Here is a 17,426-nt window from a genome sequence, read left to right on the forward strand (position 1 = left end):
TTGGTGCTGACAGGGAGAGGATGCTCTGGGAACAGGGACACAGCTGACACATGAGGAAGGAGCAAACCCAGAGCACTCTGCTGTGCCAGAACACGCAGCAGCTGCTGGGTCCCACAAAAGGCCCCAGACTGAGATGGATGGAGGTGTTACTTGTTCTGAGTGGGATTTTTACACTTCACTGCTGCCAGAGGACATTTCTCAGGTTTTTCTCTGAGAGTGTTGTAGGAAAAAAGCCCAAGGTAACACAAACTCTCACAATTTCATTCTCTCTCACACACACAAATGGATTTTACACCTTCTTGCAAGGTTCCCTTGGCTGGCGCCACTACCTGGATGGTTTCCTGCAACAGAAGTTACTAAAAACAGGAAAAAAAAGCAGTGAGAAGATGAATCTAAGCTTTAGGTTTCGCTGACACATCCCTTCTGATTTTTGTCCCAGACTATTTAATTCTTTGTTATAGTGAAAGGTGAATGGGCTCAGACTGTGTAAATTTGGGATGTCTTCTGGAGTGTGAGGCAGCTTTTTTCCAAATGCCTCCAGCTTGCCATGTGGCTTACGAGGTCACAATAACCTTCCAGTGGTATTTTTAGCTTGGCAAACAGCAAACATGATGGCAATAAAGTCTGAGCAGTCCTTTAACATCTCAATGGTGCTCTCCATAAAACCTGTGTGGACTCAAAGTCCCTGGGGTGCCCCAGGCCAATTAAATCAACATTTCCCAGCAGTTCTCCATCCCCCACCTTTTTAATCTGGAGGACCACCCTACTTTTCTCATATCACCAAATCAACAAATAATTGAAAGAGTTATGAGCACTTTAGTCCCATGTTGCTTTATGGATGCAAAGCAAGAAATCCCCATGGCAGGTCTGAGACACACAAAAAGATGTGAGCATGGGGTGTAACATGGGACCAGGGCCCGGAGCACTTCAGCTCTTTGGCTCACATGATTCAAAACCTGGGAAGAGAAGGAAAGTGTGGTTTCTCCATGCAAGAGTCCCTGGATCAGCCCCTCTGGGGATGTCTGGCCTCCTGCCTCCTCTGCCACACTCACAGGTTAGCTCCTGGCCCAGGGGAACTCTGGAATTCTTTGTGCTGCCAGGGGCATTAGGGCTGTGTGGGGCATAGCATGGGGCACAGCCCCAGCAGGTCTGTGGGAATGTCCATCCTCCCTTCAACTCTGGGCTTTTGGGGTTCTTGGCCAAGATTTCCTGGTTTGTGGTAGTGGAGCCAAAGCTGCTGCTGCCACTCCCTTCTGGCAGATGTGTGAAAATCCCAAAGCAACAGCCAAAGGCTTCACCTTCCACCAGGATAATGGATTTTGGGGGAGAAAGACTTAAGGAAGCACAGGTGTGAATTCCCAGTGCTGCCCTGCAGAGCCACCAGAGCTTGGATGGACACCAGAGGGGTGTGGGTGACGAGGGGCAGGGACACGGTGACATGCTGGGAGCTGTGTCCGTGTGAACTGGCTCTGTTCCCTACTCCAGACCAGCAATCCCAGTCCTGGAGTCACCAGTGACGTTGGTAGGGTGGGCCCGAGCTCTGGGTGCTCGGAAGGACAATGGGAAGCTGCTCTGACGTGGGGTGAGGCTGTCCAACCATCAGAACATCCAAGAACAAGGGTGAGGCTGCTCAGCAGAGAGGATATTCCCCCTTTGCCAGTGCTCCCGTCAGCCTGGTGCTGGGAATAACCTCAAGGGCTCCACATCCGCCTCCTCTCCAGGAAGGCGACAGGGGGACGGGCAGGAACGAGGGCCAAGAGGATGTTTGTGGAAATGTCACTGGATGTCCTGGCAAACGTGCTCTGACTGCACCTATTGCACCCCTGCAGGCCACTGGAACTCTGAGTCCTTGGCTAACTGGGAATTTCACACTTTGGGCATTGCCATCTCAGCCCTGGGTCAGCGTGGCTGGGCTGGATTTCTCCCTGGCAGCACAGAGCTGGGGGAGTCCAGGGGTTCTCACTCCTTCCTTAGCCCAGCAAATGCCAGTGGGAATTCTGAGTGAGAAGGGAGAGCCAACCCCCCTGTTCTCGGGAAGAGTGCAAACACACACACAACTCCCATCTCCCTCTCTCCAGCACAACACACACAACTCCCCCTCTCCATCACCAACTTCTTCCCCAGGAAAATCCACAGGAGATAACCCCCAACCCGCCAGTTTCCACACTAAAAACCAGTTTGTTACAAAAACCACCATCATCTTCATCTCCTAGGCCTGTGTGGTAGCTCTGGTTCAGCCCCAGAGCCCTCAGAGGGAGCTCCAGGAGCTCCTGCTGCCATGGCCTGATGCTTCCAGCACATCCAGCTGTGACTTAGATCACCTGGGAGCTCTGGGTCTCACAGCAGGTGACACCCAGGCCCTGCTTTTTGTCCTGAACTCCATGGAATTGCATTTTTCATGAGATGTGCTCAGAGATCCAGCAACAGAAGGGTTCAGCTGGGGCGAATGTCTCATCCTCTGCCCTCCTGGCTTGATGGTCTGGCTGCTGCCACAAGGGGAATTGGAAAAAAAGTGTCCTGAGCAGATATTCCCAGATTTGTAAACCTTGATTAGTTTCAGGCCCTTCACAAAAATCAAGACTGAGTCACTGCTGATTAAGCAAGAAAGGTGATGAAAAATTACATAAATATCCTCATCTCTCCATGCAGCCTCAGTGCAAGAAAATATACATTAATTTAGCTGTTAAAATATGCAAAATCCTCCTTCTTGAACAAACATATAATTTTATCTGATGCTTTGTAATGTTTGAAGTGGCTAAAATACAGTGATATAGAAACAAACTTGTGTTCAGGCAGTGTGTTAGAAGAGAAATTAAACTTTTCTCCAGGAGCTTGCTGCAGTTCCCAGGGAGCATTTCAGGAATGTCTGGGGAACAGTGTGGGGTGATCCAGCTCAATTTCTGATGGGTGGAAGTGCAAGCAGGACGTATCATTCAGGTTTGGTGTGTGGAGGGGTAACTAGTGGGTTAGCTGGTGTAAAGTTTTCTGGGTCTCCTGGGAGGCTGGGGGAGAATAGGGGCAGGGAGATGAGTAGGGAAAGTATTAGTCCAAATCCTAGAACGTCTTTAACAGTGTAGCATGGGTGTAAGGGGATTTTGTCGCAGTCTTGGTGACCTTTACAATTTTTTTGGGAGTGACCAGGGTAGGAGCACTGGGAAGGAGTGGCCAGGAAGAAGGCCCATTTTTGCCTGAATGCAGTGTGATTTGGATGTGTTGTGCTGGCAGGGGAGCCCCGTCGGCGAGCTGGCAGCTGAGGGAGGACAGCCCGCGGGTGCACGTGAGCGGCTGCCGCGACGCGCCCGGCCTGGGCTGCAGCCAGCTCGTCCTCAGGAGAGCCACGGCCAACGACACCGGCTACCTCAGCTGTGCCCCCAGCAGCACCCCCGAGCACCAGGGGCTCGTGGCCAGCATCTATGTCTTTGTCCAAGGTAAGGATTCTGCTTTTTAAATGGTGGTGGGCTCTGGGAGCTGCCTGAGGCAGAACCAGCAGGGCAGGGGCTTCCGCCTCTCTGCTGGCCCAGGAGGGAGCAGCAGCTCTGACACTCTGAACAGACCAAATGCATCTGGGTGTTCATGGCAGCTGAATTCTCAGGGACATGGATGTGAGAACCAGAGATCACCCATCCTGTTCACAGAATCACAGAATCACAGAAATTCTAGGCTGGAAGAGACCTGTAAGATCATCGAGTCCAGCCCATGTTCTAACACTTCAACTAGATCATGGCACCAAGTGCCACATCCAGTCTTTTTTTAAACTCTTCGAGGGATGATGACTCCACCACCTCCCTGGGTAGATGATTCCAGTATTTGACCACTCTTTCTGTAAAATACTTCCTCCTTAATTCTAGCTTGCATCTCCCTTGGCGCAGCTTGAGACTGTGTCCCCAGGACTTGAAAGCTGGATTGTCCCATCAGTTTAGTGTCCCAAATAACAGATACTTCCTAAACCTCCTTTCCTTTTAAGACTAAATTCTTCAATCCTAAAGGACTTTGCTGTCACATTGCTTTTCCAAAGATTCATCCTGAATGCTCAAGCCCTCTCTCTTTCCCTTCCTCCCCAGGCATGGACCTTCCCAGCAGGATGCTTTGTAATTCCTCCCCTCCTACACATTTGTCCCTATATCTGTGAGACATTCCTAGCAGAGCTGGGTGACTGCATTGGATATATTTTACTGTAAAAAGTGTCCCATTGCTCATTTTTGTTCCCTTTGAGCTGCCTCTCCCCCACATTTCAGAATCATTGAGTTCAGACCTAGGAATTAATGGAAGCAGGAACTTCAGAGGAGCATGGTCCTCTGTGATTAAGTGAATGCAACCTATTGAACCACCATTCCAATAATGGGAATTTTTGTTAGAATATTCCCCCCAAATGCTGAGGTTTTTTCAAATCTACTTGACAAATGCATTACTAAACACTGAATCATCTTGGATCTTCCAAGCTGAGATTGTGACTCCTCAGATGAAGGAGATGACTTTTAGTGCCTTGAATAGGAGATGACATGAACTCCTCTGGTGCTGGATGGGCTCAGCCTTCGCTTCCCCACAAATAATCATGTGAATCAATTTCATTTTCCTGGTAAAAGCCAATTTGTGGTTCTTTGAATCCTCTTACACAAATGCTGCAGAGGCAGTGAGTTTGTCTGAAGGTATTTGAAGAGAGCTGCAAACCTACACCTCCAGAAAACACAAATCTTTGCTCTCAGCTCTGACTCAGGGTCTCAGGGTGTTGCCAATGATGGTGAAGCAACACAAGAAGTGATTTCCATCTCCCATGGGTCTCTGATATGCCCACACAGCTAAATTCAGCTTTTGCACCTCCAGGTGAACACACCTGCTCCATTCATGTGGGTGACACTTTCCTGCCTGTTGAAAAGAGCCCCATTTTACCCTTATCCTGCTTTCCCAGCAAGTTTTCCTCTAATTGGAAAGTGGTTTTTTGGCGTTACTTCTTAGTTCCTGAAGTCTTTTTTTTTTTTCTCCCTTTCTATTTCCTTTCTCTGTTTTTTTCTTGGTGCTCTGGTTGCTTTATCCACCCTGGTTCTTGTGCTGAGCTGTTTCCTTTTCCCATTACACCCAGCTCAAATACCCCAGGTCCAACATTGTTAACCCAGCCTGTCCCACACTCCAGGAAACTCCATTCTCTGTCCAGATTCAGTGCCCTGGCTGCCTACCCAGCCCCTCATTACTCTGTGGCAGGAGCACGTGCAGGAAACGTTCTGGACCTTTTGGGACTGCCTGAGCACTTTCCTGAAGAAAATATCCCAAGTTATGAAATGCCTCGCCAGGGATGCTCTTGGAACAGAGCTGATCTAAAAAAAAAAAAGGCAGGATGTGCTCCTGCTTGCCAAGGTTCTCCTGACAAACAGCACAAAATCACCCTCTCAGGTGCACTTTAATTGTGTCCCACGTCCTCCCTGCTCTAAAAGCTCTTACTCAGACTCCTGTGCTTGAAAAGCCATGGAAGGAAAAGTGGGTGGAAAATCCTCTGGCTTGTCCTGTGCACCCCAAAGCAGGGCTCTGCCCCAGGAGCTGCAGGTTCCTGCTGGGATCTGCCCTGCCAGGCTGAGGAAGCTGCTTGGCCCTGTGAAATGAAGCTATTTATACCTCAGCATGGATCTGTCCTCAGGGCATGCTCTTCCTGCCATTCAGTTCCTGTGGATATCTGTTAGAAGCCAGCAGGCTGTCCTGGGGATGAGGAAACTGCTCTGGACTTCAACAAGGAGTTCAGAGCACACCTATGGCTTTCTTCAATATCTAAACATGCCTTTTGAAGGAAATTGCTGTGGCAGTGTCTGGGCAGCACTGAGAATCCCATCAGCTGTCTCCAAGTGAGGGAACTCACAGATCCTGGCAGTGCCAGACAGGAGTGAGGCCCAAAGCTCATCTCTGTGGATGTTTTGTGGTGAGAGCAAGTGCTCAGGGGGGTGTTTGTGAGGCTGAGCCAGGTGCAGGCAGAAAATGTGGAGCCAGCCCCTGAAGGCTGGAGATTCCTCTGAGGTTACAAGCCATTATTGCCAAAAAAGGAAGGGGAATGGTATTTTCCCTTCATTCCTGGCCGGCTGCTTGACACTGAGATGAGAACATGATTGTTCGGAAGCCCTGTTATTGGCCATTATTTCCTGTGCTGCTCCTGCTTTCCCAGCCTCCCTGGAGGACTCTGGGAGATCTGGCAGGACCTGGCACTCACAGAGATCCCTGTGGGGTGGTGGAGCTGTGACCCTGCTCATCCCTGGGGTCAGGAGGGGCGGCTGCCACCCCTCAGCTGTGCTTGGGCACTGAGGGAGGCGCAGCTCAGGAGTTCATCCTGAATTAATTGTTCCTGAGGCCTTTTCTGCCTCCTGCTGCAGCTGCAAGTCCCAAGGATCATCATTAAAAGGAAGACAACCCCTTCTCCCTGTTGGAAATACAGAGTAGCCCAGGGCTGGAACAGAAATAGTTGGGAGTTCTTAACAGAGTTAATTCCACCTCAGCTCTGAGGGATAATCTCTGCAGGGAAAGGCAGGGTCTGGTCCCACACTGCAGTGGCAGCTCCATGGGAAATGCTGCCACAGCCACCCAGACACAGCATCTGCTTCCCTCTGCCTTCTGCAGTTACCCCTCCTGACCAGGGACACCTCCCTGGGAGGAATATCCCCATTTATTGCAGCCTTTGGGATCCCTGTGCCAAGGGACAGGGCAGGTGTGTGAAAATACAGACAGTCCTCTTGACAGTGTGTTATCCATTTTATTATTATATTGAATCAAAAACAGAGCACTGCTCCAGCTAGAAAAAAAACTATTCCAGACAAAACCAGGTCAGCATCCACCCCTTATTCCATATCTTTCCCACATTCCACATTTTCAATATCCCATTGCCTTTCCTGTCTCACATATACACACAGATATTCTCAGCACATAGAAAATGTAACATGGCTTAGAGAAGGAGGAAGAAAAGGGCAAATCAAGCAAAAATTCATTCCACCTTCCCAAAGGGCTACCCCAGGCTCCAGTCTAGACAGGAGTCAGGACTTGCAGCTCTCAGCTATTTGAAATACTGTCAGTGTCAGCAAAGTCAGAGTCCTGGGGGGGTCAGCTGGAAGAGCTCCTGGCTCAAATCCTGCCTCAGCTCCATGTTCCCCCAGCAGCCCTTGGGTCACAGTCAAGGATCTGCTGCACATTTTGTACCCCTGAGTCAGTGATCAGAGCAAGGAACCCAGTCCTGCTGCCTCCACCTTGTGTGAATTTAGTGCTGAGGTCACTGGAGCTGGGCACATCTTGCCAAAGAGTGTCTGGAAAAGTTCCTCCAGGTTTCCAGGCTGGGATTCCTGCCCACCCCCAATGGCATTTGCTGTGCCACAGCTGCAGGGCTGTGAGAGAGAGGCACCTCCTCAGTGCATGGGGCCAGCAACATCCTTCACCCTTTATGCAAAGCAGGGCTGTTATTCTATTTCTTGAAATAATTATGGCCATGATAGAGCTGCTTCTCAAGTAACTGCTTCAGAAACATCAGTCCCACCTCCTCTGAGTGCAACAGGCACAAAGTGCTGTGTGTGAGCCCAGTGCTGGCTGCCACCAAGGGCTGAGCAGAACAGGGCGGATTCCCCAATTCCTGCTCATTCCAGGGGGGCTCACTTTGAACACACAAACATTTTAACAGTGGAGAATTAATCAGTGAATATTTGAACAGTGTGTCCCCACCCAGCTGCTGAGGTCCCCACCACCTCAGTGGTAGTGAGAGAGAGGGACACAAGACTGAGGGAGTGATTTGCCTCCACCTCTTTGGTTCTCAGCACTGGTGTTCACAAGAGCACAGGAAATCCAGAAGATGCCCCCACAGAAAATTTTAGTTCTGGCTCCTTGTAAAGCTCATGTGGGAGCCATGAAGGCACCAGCCACAGTGCAGCCCTGCCAGGAGTCCAGAGCACAAGGACTGGAAATCAAATTTGAAGCAAGACAGACATTTTTATGGGAGCATGAATGGCTGAGGCCATTCCAGAGGGAAAAGGGGGATGCATCCAAGCACAACTTGTCCTGCTGGAGCATCTCCCTGCTGGTCAGCCCCAGGGAAGGGCAGGAGTGAAGAGAGTGGTCCAAGAGAGTGAAGAGAGGTGGGCCAAGTGCTGCACCAGGGTGGGGTTCACATCACAGGGATGAGCAGCCCCATTGGCCTCATCCCTTTCCCACCATGAGATATCTAAAGAGGCTGGAAGTGCATGGAAGTGCCCCTCAGATGAGATCATATTTTGCTTCTGATGTTCTTTGAAGCTGATTCCTGCCTCCCTAATCCTCTTGACAGTTCACAGAGATAATAAGAAAGTGAGAAGCAGAACTGCAGGGCTGGGGTGACAGCTTTGGGCTTTGGCTCACTTTTCCCAAGATTTTACCAGTGGGAACAGAGCTGGAGCTGCATTTCTTCTTTCTCTGAGGCTGCAGACTTGCTGCCAGACCTGGGCCAGCTGAGATAGGCAGCTGCTGAGCTGTGTGCCCTGCAGATAAAGTGGCTGTCCCTGCCCACAGCAGTGCTGGGAGGGTTGGCTGCACATCCCAGCTCGGTGTCAGAGCACACAGAGCACAGGCTGTGCCCTGGGCAGGACCCTCCAGGACTGAGGGCTGCATCCAAGGGAAAAGCAGGATGCTTTTAGCTCTGAATCAAGGCATTCAGTGCCTTCAAATCACATCCTGCAGGGTCTCACTTTAACGCAGAGGAGACTTGAAGGATGCAATGAGTGAGCCGTGCCAGCTCCTGGCAGCTCAGCAGGGAGAGAGGATCCCTCCCCATGGATCAAGAATTTCTAAATGAAAGCCCAAAGGCCAGAATCACACACTTCCTCCACTGCTTCCTTCCTGGTTTTTATCCACTCAGTTAGCTGCTAATTGCTGAGCCTTCCCCCAGGTGGGGAAGTCCTATTCTTAATAGGACTTCAGGTAAAGCTGGGGAGTATTTTCCACAAAATCAAACCTGCCTAAAATCTGGTGGGGGTCAGAATTTATAAATTCTTCTGCGGTTTGAAACATAATTCCAGACAAAGCATGGAGGCTTCTTTTTCTGTGGTGTTTTGTTGGGATTTTTAAAATATAAATCTTTCCTTTTTGCCTATATTTGCTTGGCAGCAAGAAGCATTTTGCTTCTAGAATTTTTGAAGTTAACACTTTTTAGAGTAATATTTTTTTCTCTACAAATATTCCTGTGTTCATAACAGTAATCTCCAGGGGAAGAATGCATTTCATTTGACCAAAACAGAATGCTTCATGTTGACTCAGAATGGCTTCTGGGGGTTTTGCAGTCACTTTTGTTTTGCCTAAAGAGAAAATATTCTGCTTTCTGTTTAATCTAAACATTCCACCACCAATTCTTTTCATTGGCCTGCCAAACTGAAAGGTCTTTTATTTTCAAAGATCCAGTTTCAAAACAAGTGCCTTTATAAGAGTTACTCCTGTACCTAGAGGCAGCTTTGATGGGTCACCAGGGGGAATTCAGCAGGCCAGGCTGTTTCCTTGTGAAGCTTTCCAAAATGCTCTGCCCAAAGTGTCACCGCACTGCTAATGCTGCTATTACTGTAAAGAACAGGTTATAAACCTCCTCTCGAAGCTTTTTGACCTTGATGAAGACAAACTTCATGGGGATTATGTCAAAACATGAACTTAAAGAACCTGTGAAACTCTGTGCAGGCTCCCCAGCTTAGGTATGGCTGAGTGAAGAAAATAAATGGCGAGGGCGAGGGAATTATCTTTATCTGGAACAAAGCGAGAGGCAAAATGAGAATGTTGAGGAATTTCACGGACATGAGCAGCAGTGAATAGCTGTCCTCAGAGGCCATTTCGTGCTCATCATCCTCGGAGCTGGCGGCACCTGAAGGGAGAGGCGATGTCAGCTCCGAGGCTCGGCTGTGAGACAAATACCACCAGACAAATCGCTGTCACGGTGCAGGAATGAAAAAAAAAAAAAAAAAAAAAACCACCAAATCTTGTATAAAATCCTCTGTGTGTGTGTGTCAGGAGGAGGTTTCAGAGGCACAGACACGGAAATAAAGAGCTGTAGGAGAGATTGAATCGACAACCTGCTGAGTGCAGCGCTGAGGGGTTTAAACCCCTCGGCTCCGGGCTAGGGAGGTGTGAGGGGACAGCTGAGATTGCCCAGCTGAGCTGGAAACCCTCCCAAATCTCATCTCCAGCAGCAATTCATCTCCTCCTGGTCATTACGAGCATCTCAACGTGAAAGGTTTCAGTGCCTGAAGGAAAACATTTGACCTTAGAGCTGCTTTTGTGCGCTCCGCGCTCGCCGTCTGTCTGTCCCCGGGGCCGGGCAGGCCCTTCCCGCCCCATCCCGCTGCCGCCGCTTCCTTGGCTGTGTTTGTGTTCCCTGCCGGGCCCTGCTGGCGAAACAGCAACACCCTGGCGTGCCTGGGCTTCCTGCAAACTTCCACTGACCTGGGCAGCCAGACATCCAGTCTGAGAGCCATGCAAGGGCCTTTCCCTCGGCTCCGAGCTGCGGCTGCAGCTGATAAGTCCCCACTGTGCTTCAGCTCTTGTCTTTCTTCACGTGTAACGAGCTTTGCAGCCCGCGGTAAATCATTCTTTTTAATTATCCCCTGGGAATTGCTGGGTGTTTCTTTCTGGGTGAGATTCATAGGGCACTTCACCTTCCCAGCTCGGGAGGAACAGATGTGCCAAACTACAGGGAAATACTCTGCTTTCATAAAGGGTTTCTTTGCTGAGGAATTTCCCCTCGGAGTTCAGTGCCGGTGACCGTGGTGAGGACAACACCTGCATTTCCCATGCCACAGCTCTCCAGATTGCAATGCTTGAGTGCAATTGATTTACACCACCTGGAACTGGAGATCTTCCTCCAGGCTGAGGTTATCATTTTTAAAGAAAAGTGACCCTGTCCCTTTTGTTTCAAGAAGTTCTGTCTCTGAGAGACTTTTTTACAAGGAGTTAACTGATTGCTGGTGGACTGGAGGTGGTGAGCGTGGTTGTAAAGCTGGCAGTGACACTCCTGATGTTCCAGCATATCATTTTTCCACGCCACTGTCAGTCTGAACTACTGAGAGGTTTCGGTTTTTTGTCTGCTCAAACCATAACAAAGGTATCAGCTGGCAGTTGATTAGCTCAGAATTTATCCTTTGCCATTCTGTTAAGCCCCAAAGCCGAGCCACTTCATATTTGCTTATCTGCTAAGTGAGCAGCCCAGCTGCCTGGAAAGTGCTGGAAAGCCTCTCCTTCCCAATGGCATTGCCTTGCTCTTGCTTAGGAGGGGGTTTGGAGCAGCTGGAGCAGGACACACAAGGTTTGAGCTCTTCTCCATGTCCTGGGGCTCTTTAGTGCTTGATGACTGAGATACCTGAGGCTGTCCCATTCCTGGAAGTGTCCAAGGCCAGGCTGGATGGAGCTTGGAGCAAGCTGGGATGGTGGGAGATGTCTCTGCCCATGGAACTGGATGAGCTTTAAGGTTCCAACCCAAACCATTCTGGGATTCTGTGACATTGTTTTTTCCTTCTGCACAGAGTCCCACAGTTAGGGAGGGAAACAAAGCCACCCTGGTCTCGGGGACAGCCCCAGGTGCTTGACCTTCTCCAGCTGCCTGGCCCTGTCACTGTCCCCTGATGGCCAAAGTGCAGCCCTCACCTCCTGCATGGGCTCCCATGTCAGAGCTGGAGCAGGGCAGCCCCACAAGCTGCTGCCACAGCAGAACCCCACTCCAGGAGCTGAAATCACAGAATATTCCAGGTCAGAAGGGACACCCAAGGATCATGGAGTCCTCTTAAGTGAATGGCCAAACAGGACTCAAAACCACAACCTTGGCTTGATTAGCACCCTGCTCTGACCAACTGGGCCAATCCCAGTGGTTCCCACAGGTATCCATCCACAGGTATCCCCCCAACCTGTTGAGGAGCTCTGATATTGCAGATGGAAACAGAGAAGGAAAAGCCCTTTCATAAGCAGAGAACTCTCCAGGCTTGGGTATAAACTGGATAAAGCAATGGGATAACACAAGTCACTGAGATAACACAAATCACTGAGATGACAAATCACAGCCATCTGCTCTAGGACACCTCACTGGCTTAGCAAAGAGGAGAACCCAAAAAATAAAAATCCTTTTCCTCTTTTTATTTTTTTAAAGACAGTCAGATTGATGCCCAGGAGACCCAGCACCCACATTGATTAACAATCGCCACAGCTGAAGCCATCCTTTCCTTTTCCCAATCTTTATCACCCAGAAACTGCCTCTTGCTGCTGCTAAGTGCATGGTGATTTTAAGATACCATCAAGATTTCAAAAACTGATGGTAGAAAGCCAGATTTATCTAGTTTGGCTTCCAATTCAGATTGTAGCTTATCTGGGATAGTTGATCTGCAGCCCCTGGTTGGACATGTGGCAATTCAGGAGCAAGCTGCTATTAAAAGTCAGTTAGGACTGAAATGCAGCTTCTGTCACATGCCCTGCAAATCCCTGCTTCCCTTCCCATCAGTAACACCATACCTGTCCTGTTGTCAGCTGGAAAAAGGTAGATTAATGTTAGGTCCCTTGTGAATTGGAAGATTTGGTAGAGATGAGTCTTGGAGTTTTGGAAAGATGGTGGAGAATGGGTTAAATAATTATATTTTTTCCTGAACAAAAAAGTATAATTATTTTTTGAATTATTTTTGAGACATTTTATTCTGTTTTGACTAAGATGCATCAATCATTTCACAGTTCAATATCTTCCTGCCTTTTAGGATTATTTCATATTTGCTTAGCTGCCTTCTTTTGATTTATGTTACTTCTTAAACAAACTGTGCTATTCTGAAATTCTTTCTAAAAATACTGGCAGAAATAATTTTAAATTCAGTGCTTCCACCTTTTCAGTCAAAATTTGATCCTGAATTGTGGACAGTTTGGTATCAGGAAGCTAATTTTTCCCCCAGCAAATTTCCTCTTGGCCCATATCATTATCCTATACCCTTTTCCATCCATTGTATACCTTTGTCCATCCCCTGTGACGTGGCACATTCCTTGACCTTCCTTTTCTCCACAGGACAAGAAATAATTGTGATTACATTTCCCCTGACACCTTTTTGCACTTTGTTGCCAGTAGACAAAAATCTACTTTCTCTGCTTTTTCCTATCACAAATAACCCAATGATCTCCTTTTAATTATCCAGTGTCTTCTTTTAAGTAGAATAAAAATATTGTCACATTTGATACCTCCCAGTGTGGCTCAACTGGAGAGCAAGACTGCAGAGGGATTAAGCTGCAGGGATAAACACTAAACACATTTTCATAATGTGACTCAACAGGAGAATTTTGCATTTTTGGGAAAGTGCACGAGTCACTGGAATGAGAATAAATATTTCCTATTTATTTTGGGGCTTGGACCAAACTACAAAGTTATAGTTCAAAGATCAGGTTTCTCAGCTCCAGGCTTGATTAGAACCAGGGCCTGCCTGACCAGAAAGTTCAGATGTGTATCTGAAACTTCCTAAATGTGGGGAGATTAGAGATCTAATGTTTTAATTCTAATTAATCTCTCTCACATAACGTTTCCTGCAATGCCCTTACGCCAAAGCGCAGCCAGAATAAACCAGTGGCGTGGAAGAAAAGCTGGCGTAAAAAACCAGCACTAGAAATTAGAGAAATCAGCCAGATTTTGGGTCTTTGTCTGCCTGGGTCCAGTGTTCATGCTCAGTCCCTTGTCCCAGGCGCTCACAGAAATCCCACATCTCTGGTCCTTGCACAGTGCCTTTGTAAAACACCATCACCACCTCACACATGGCCTGTCACACACACAGCTCCAACCAACACTTGCTCTCCTCCTGATGAAGCCCATGGTTCCTTTTGTCTGCCAAGGACAAAATTCCCAGTTCTCAGGGCTAAAATGAACCTCCAAACCCCACAAAAGGCAGCATGGCCACTCTGCTGTGTCCATCCCTGCCTTGGTGTGGTTGGGAGTGAAACTAGGGTGGGTTGTGGAGCAAAGGAGCTCCAGCTCTGCACTGAGCTGATTCTCTGAGGGTTAATTCCAGCTGACAACCCTGGGGTATTTCCATGACATTCCTTATTAAAGGTTGACATCAGTCAAGAAATGCATGTTGATATCCCCAGGTGAAGGACAGGGGGACTCCCAAAGCCCAGAAGTATCCTGAGCTGGTAATCCATGCAGTTTTCATGTGTCTGCACAGAAATGTGCCACTCTGGGCAATTTCTGGATGAACATGGGGCTAAATGCAATGGTCATTGGCTCTGTCCCCTGTGTGACAGTGGCAGGGTGTCACTGCATGTCCTGACCCCAAGGGAGCCTTTCTGGGCAGCTCAGTGCTCACACTGCCGTGCCCTTCCAGTGACTGAGCAGTTTTCCCAATCCATGTTCTCTTCCCTGCAGACTACAGGAATCCATTTGTGGAGATGCACCCAGAACACCCTGACATCATCTACATCACGGATGATAAGAGAATAGTGGTGATCCCCTGCCGGGTCACCTCCCCAGACATCAAACCCAAGCTCATCCAGGTAAGAGGTGCCTTCAGAAAAGCTCAGTTCAAGGTCTAGGCTACCAAGAAAGTGGTAAAAACCAAAAATTTAAGGGTATCAATCTGGGTAAATTCCATAAATAATAGCAAAGACCCTGAAAATCCACAAACGTGAACCTTTTCTTGCAGTGTGTTACTGCTGAACTGGGTAAAAGGATTTTTTGGGGATTAGGCTGAGTTTAGCATTTTTCTTTTTGTTATGTTGAGGCTTGGTGTTCCTCCATAAATTGGCAGAGGTAGATGACAAAGCACTGTTTTCCTTCAAAATTCTTTGCATAACACCTGGCTCTCTCTGAAAGGTTCTCTCTTTATACCTTGAACCTCCTTAGAACAATTGCCCATTTTTGCTTCATTTCATCAATTCAAACCAAGTTTCAGCCTTGGGAATAGATGGCTCCAGCATCCATCCCTTTGGCAGCAGTTACACCTGAATGTCAAGGTCACAGCACAGTCTGTGCAGGCCAAGGCTGTTTGGGATAATAAAAATGGAAATTTAAGGTCTGGGCCCTGATCAGTCGATAGAGTCACTCATTTAAAGGGTTTCAGAACTGCACTCCAGAGTAGCCTGTCATGGAGTGAGGAACAGGACAGAAGTCTCCTGGCTCCAATCCTGCATTTTACGTCAGGAATTCTGTGCCCTTCCCTTCCCCTGCCAGTCTGCCAGCTCAGGAAATCCTGAAGGGAACAGGAGCTCATCCTGTGCCCCTTTTCCAGCCTGTTCTGGAGGGACTGCGAGGGATGAGGCTGTTCTGGACATGGCACAGAGGGTCTAAGCATCTCTGCTCCTCGTGGCAGTTCCATGCCTCAGATGTCCCCTTCTCCTGGGAGGCAGCACATGGAATCACAGGGGACTGGGACAGGACTCCAGCTCCTGCTGGGACCCATGCCACGTTCCCAGGAGAGGTGCAGAGGGACAGCAGGAGCCTTATTGCTTTGGAGATCTCTAATTTTAAATTTCATCAGCAGGGATTAAAAAAGTGGGGAAAGAGGCTCCTCTCCAGTTATCATATTAGGCTGGATAAGTGCTACCACCTTCCTCCTTGGCTATAAGAATGAAACATCCCCCTCTGATTTGAGCCTGCTTCACCAAATTCATGGCTGGAACAGAGCTGCAGACCCTGGCAGCATCAGGCTGACCTTGGAATTCCCATTTCCACATTTATTATTGATGGGCAGACCTGTTTTTCCTGCTTCCCAGCTAAATTTCAGTCATTTCTCCAAACACAAACTGCAGCCTGGCTGCTGGAATGAAACCTCCACTGAAATCTCTCCCACAAAAAGCTGTCCCCAGAAGATTTCCCCTCCAAGGCTGAGCAGCTGGGGCTCAGGGCAGGGAGGCAGAGGTTGGGCACAGCTCCCAAAGGAGCTGCTGGGATGTGGCACCTCGGGAAGCTCTGGGATCCAGCTGTGGATGGCACTGCTGGCTTGGCCCTGGTTGGGAATCCCACTGATGCCTTTAGTGCCTACCTAGAACAGAGGCTAGACAAGACTAAGAGAATAAAGTGGATATTTATTAAAGGTCTTCAGTATGTTCACCTTGAGCAGTGCAGAAACCACCAAGGACACACCCAGGATGGACGATGGTCACAAGTTTTTCAGACAATTATAAATTTGGTCCATTTACGTACCAGAGGTTAATCCTCCAATTCCAGCTTCAGGCAGTGAAGTCATATTCCCCCAGTCTGCTCCCTCCAAATCACTTTTCTTGATACTTTTCAGGGCCTGAGGCAGTAGAGTGTCCTTGACTCTCAGGCCTAGAGGAACTGTTTTGTCTGACCAAAATGTGAAGACGGTAACTAACACTCTGGATGGAGTTTGGAGTTAGACACTGATGCAGGGCAGGGTTTGAAGAACACAAAAGCTGGAATCCTTCGGCAGCCCCACAGCGCCGGGGTGGCGGCTCCGCGCCAGGAGGAAGCGGGGCAGGACAGGGGCGGAGGTGAGCAAGGGGGAGGAGAGGCGAGCCAGCCCACCAGACAAATTTAGAACATCCTCTCCTTCCAAATTTAATCTCCAGGAGACAACTGGACAGGGAGGACAACACTTCAAAGGGAGGAAGGCCACTGTGATTTCCTTCGAGCAGCAATGACGCTCTTTTGTTTGATTGTTTAAATTGGTATTTGTGAATATTTTATGAAGATGTTTAATCTGTGTGTGGTGTGGAAAAGGGCCTCCTGAGTAGGGTTATTTTTCCTTCTCCCTTCCTCCAGGCATTGGGGAGCAGAGCTGCCAAACCCTGAAGTTCAGCTTTATCACGTTTTATTATTCTTGTGGAAAATGGACTTCTTGCCACTGTAAATTAAGTTCCTTATGTTACCATTATACTTTAAAATCACTGTACTCTCTTTAAACATGCTCAGAGAAAGGTACCTCCTGCTTATACTAAGCAGATCCCAGCTATCTCAATATATCATCTTTGTTATTAACAAACTCATGCTTAAGACACACAGCTCAGGCTTTTAATTTTGCTTAATGTGATTTTAATTTGGGGCAAAAAGAGTTTTTTCAGTCATGTCAAATCTGTTTAGTCACTGATCTGGTTCAGTGTGCATTTGCCACTTCCAGCTTTGACCTTCACGAGTGCTAAAGCATGATTATGCCTCAGGTTTCAGATCTCTTTCTGTAATTTTTCCTATTTTTCCTCATGGTTCTAAACAGAGATGCCACAGCTTGATTATTTCAAAAGCATTTACAAGAGATCCTTGTTCCCTACTGCTGTCAGAACAAATGCTGCTCCAAAAGACAGCGACTGTCTGGCTGTCCCCCCTTCCAATGCAGCATCACCAGTTCCTCAGCCAGAATTCCTCTGGGTTTGGTCCATGCTGGAATTGTAACAATTGACCCAAACCAAGGCCAGCCTGGTCACTTGTGTGTCAGAGCCCCAAGCTGCAAGCTGTGTGAACAGGAGGATTGTTTAAACTGAATCCAATTTAAGCTGCC

At 48.4% G+C, this 17,426-nt stretch overlaps 1 protein-coding gene across 2 annotated transcripts in view; it reads left to right on the top strand.

Moving 5' to 3' along the window:
• Positions 1-17,426, top strand: part of LOC128945886 (vascular endothelial growth factor receptor kdr-like) — a 125,895-nt gene that overhangs the window by 36,662 nt on the left and 71,807 nt on the right. For both annotated transcript variants that reach the window (XM_054289789.1, XM_054289790.1), the window contains exons 3-4: positions 3,226-3,428; positions 14,339-14,466. In XM_054289789.1, the coding sequence (XP_054145764.1) occupies positions 3,226-3,428; positions 14,339-14,466 (331 nt within the window). The remainder of the gene's footprint in view (positions 1-3,225; positions 3,429-14,338; positions 14,467-17,426) is intronic.

Source organism: Melozone crissalis, unplaced genomic scaffold (genome assembly GCF_028551555.1).
Source record: "Melozone crissalis strain CALT ecotype California unplaced genomic scaffold, PUWL_Pcris_2 ptg000068l_1, whole genome shotgun sequence".
Taxonomy (NCBI): Eukaryota; Metazoa; Chordata; class Aves; order Passeriformes; family Passerellidae; genus Melozone; species Melozone crissalis.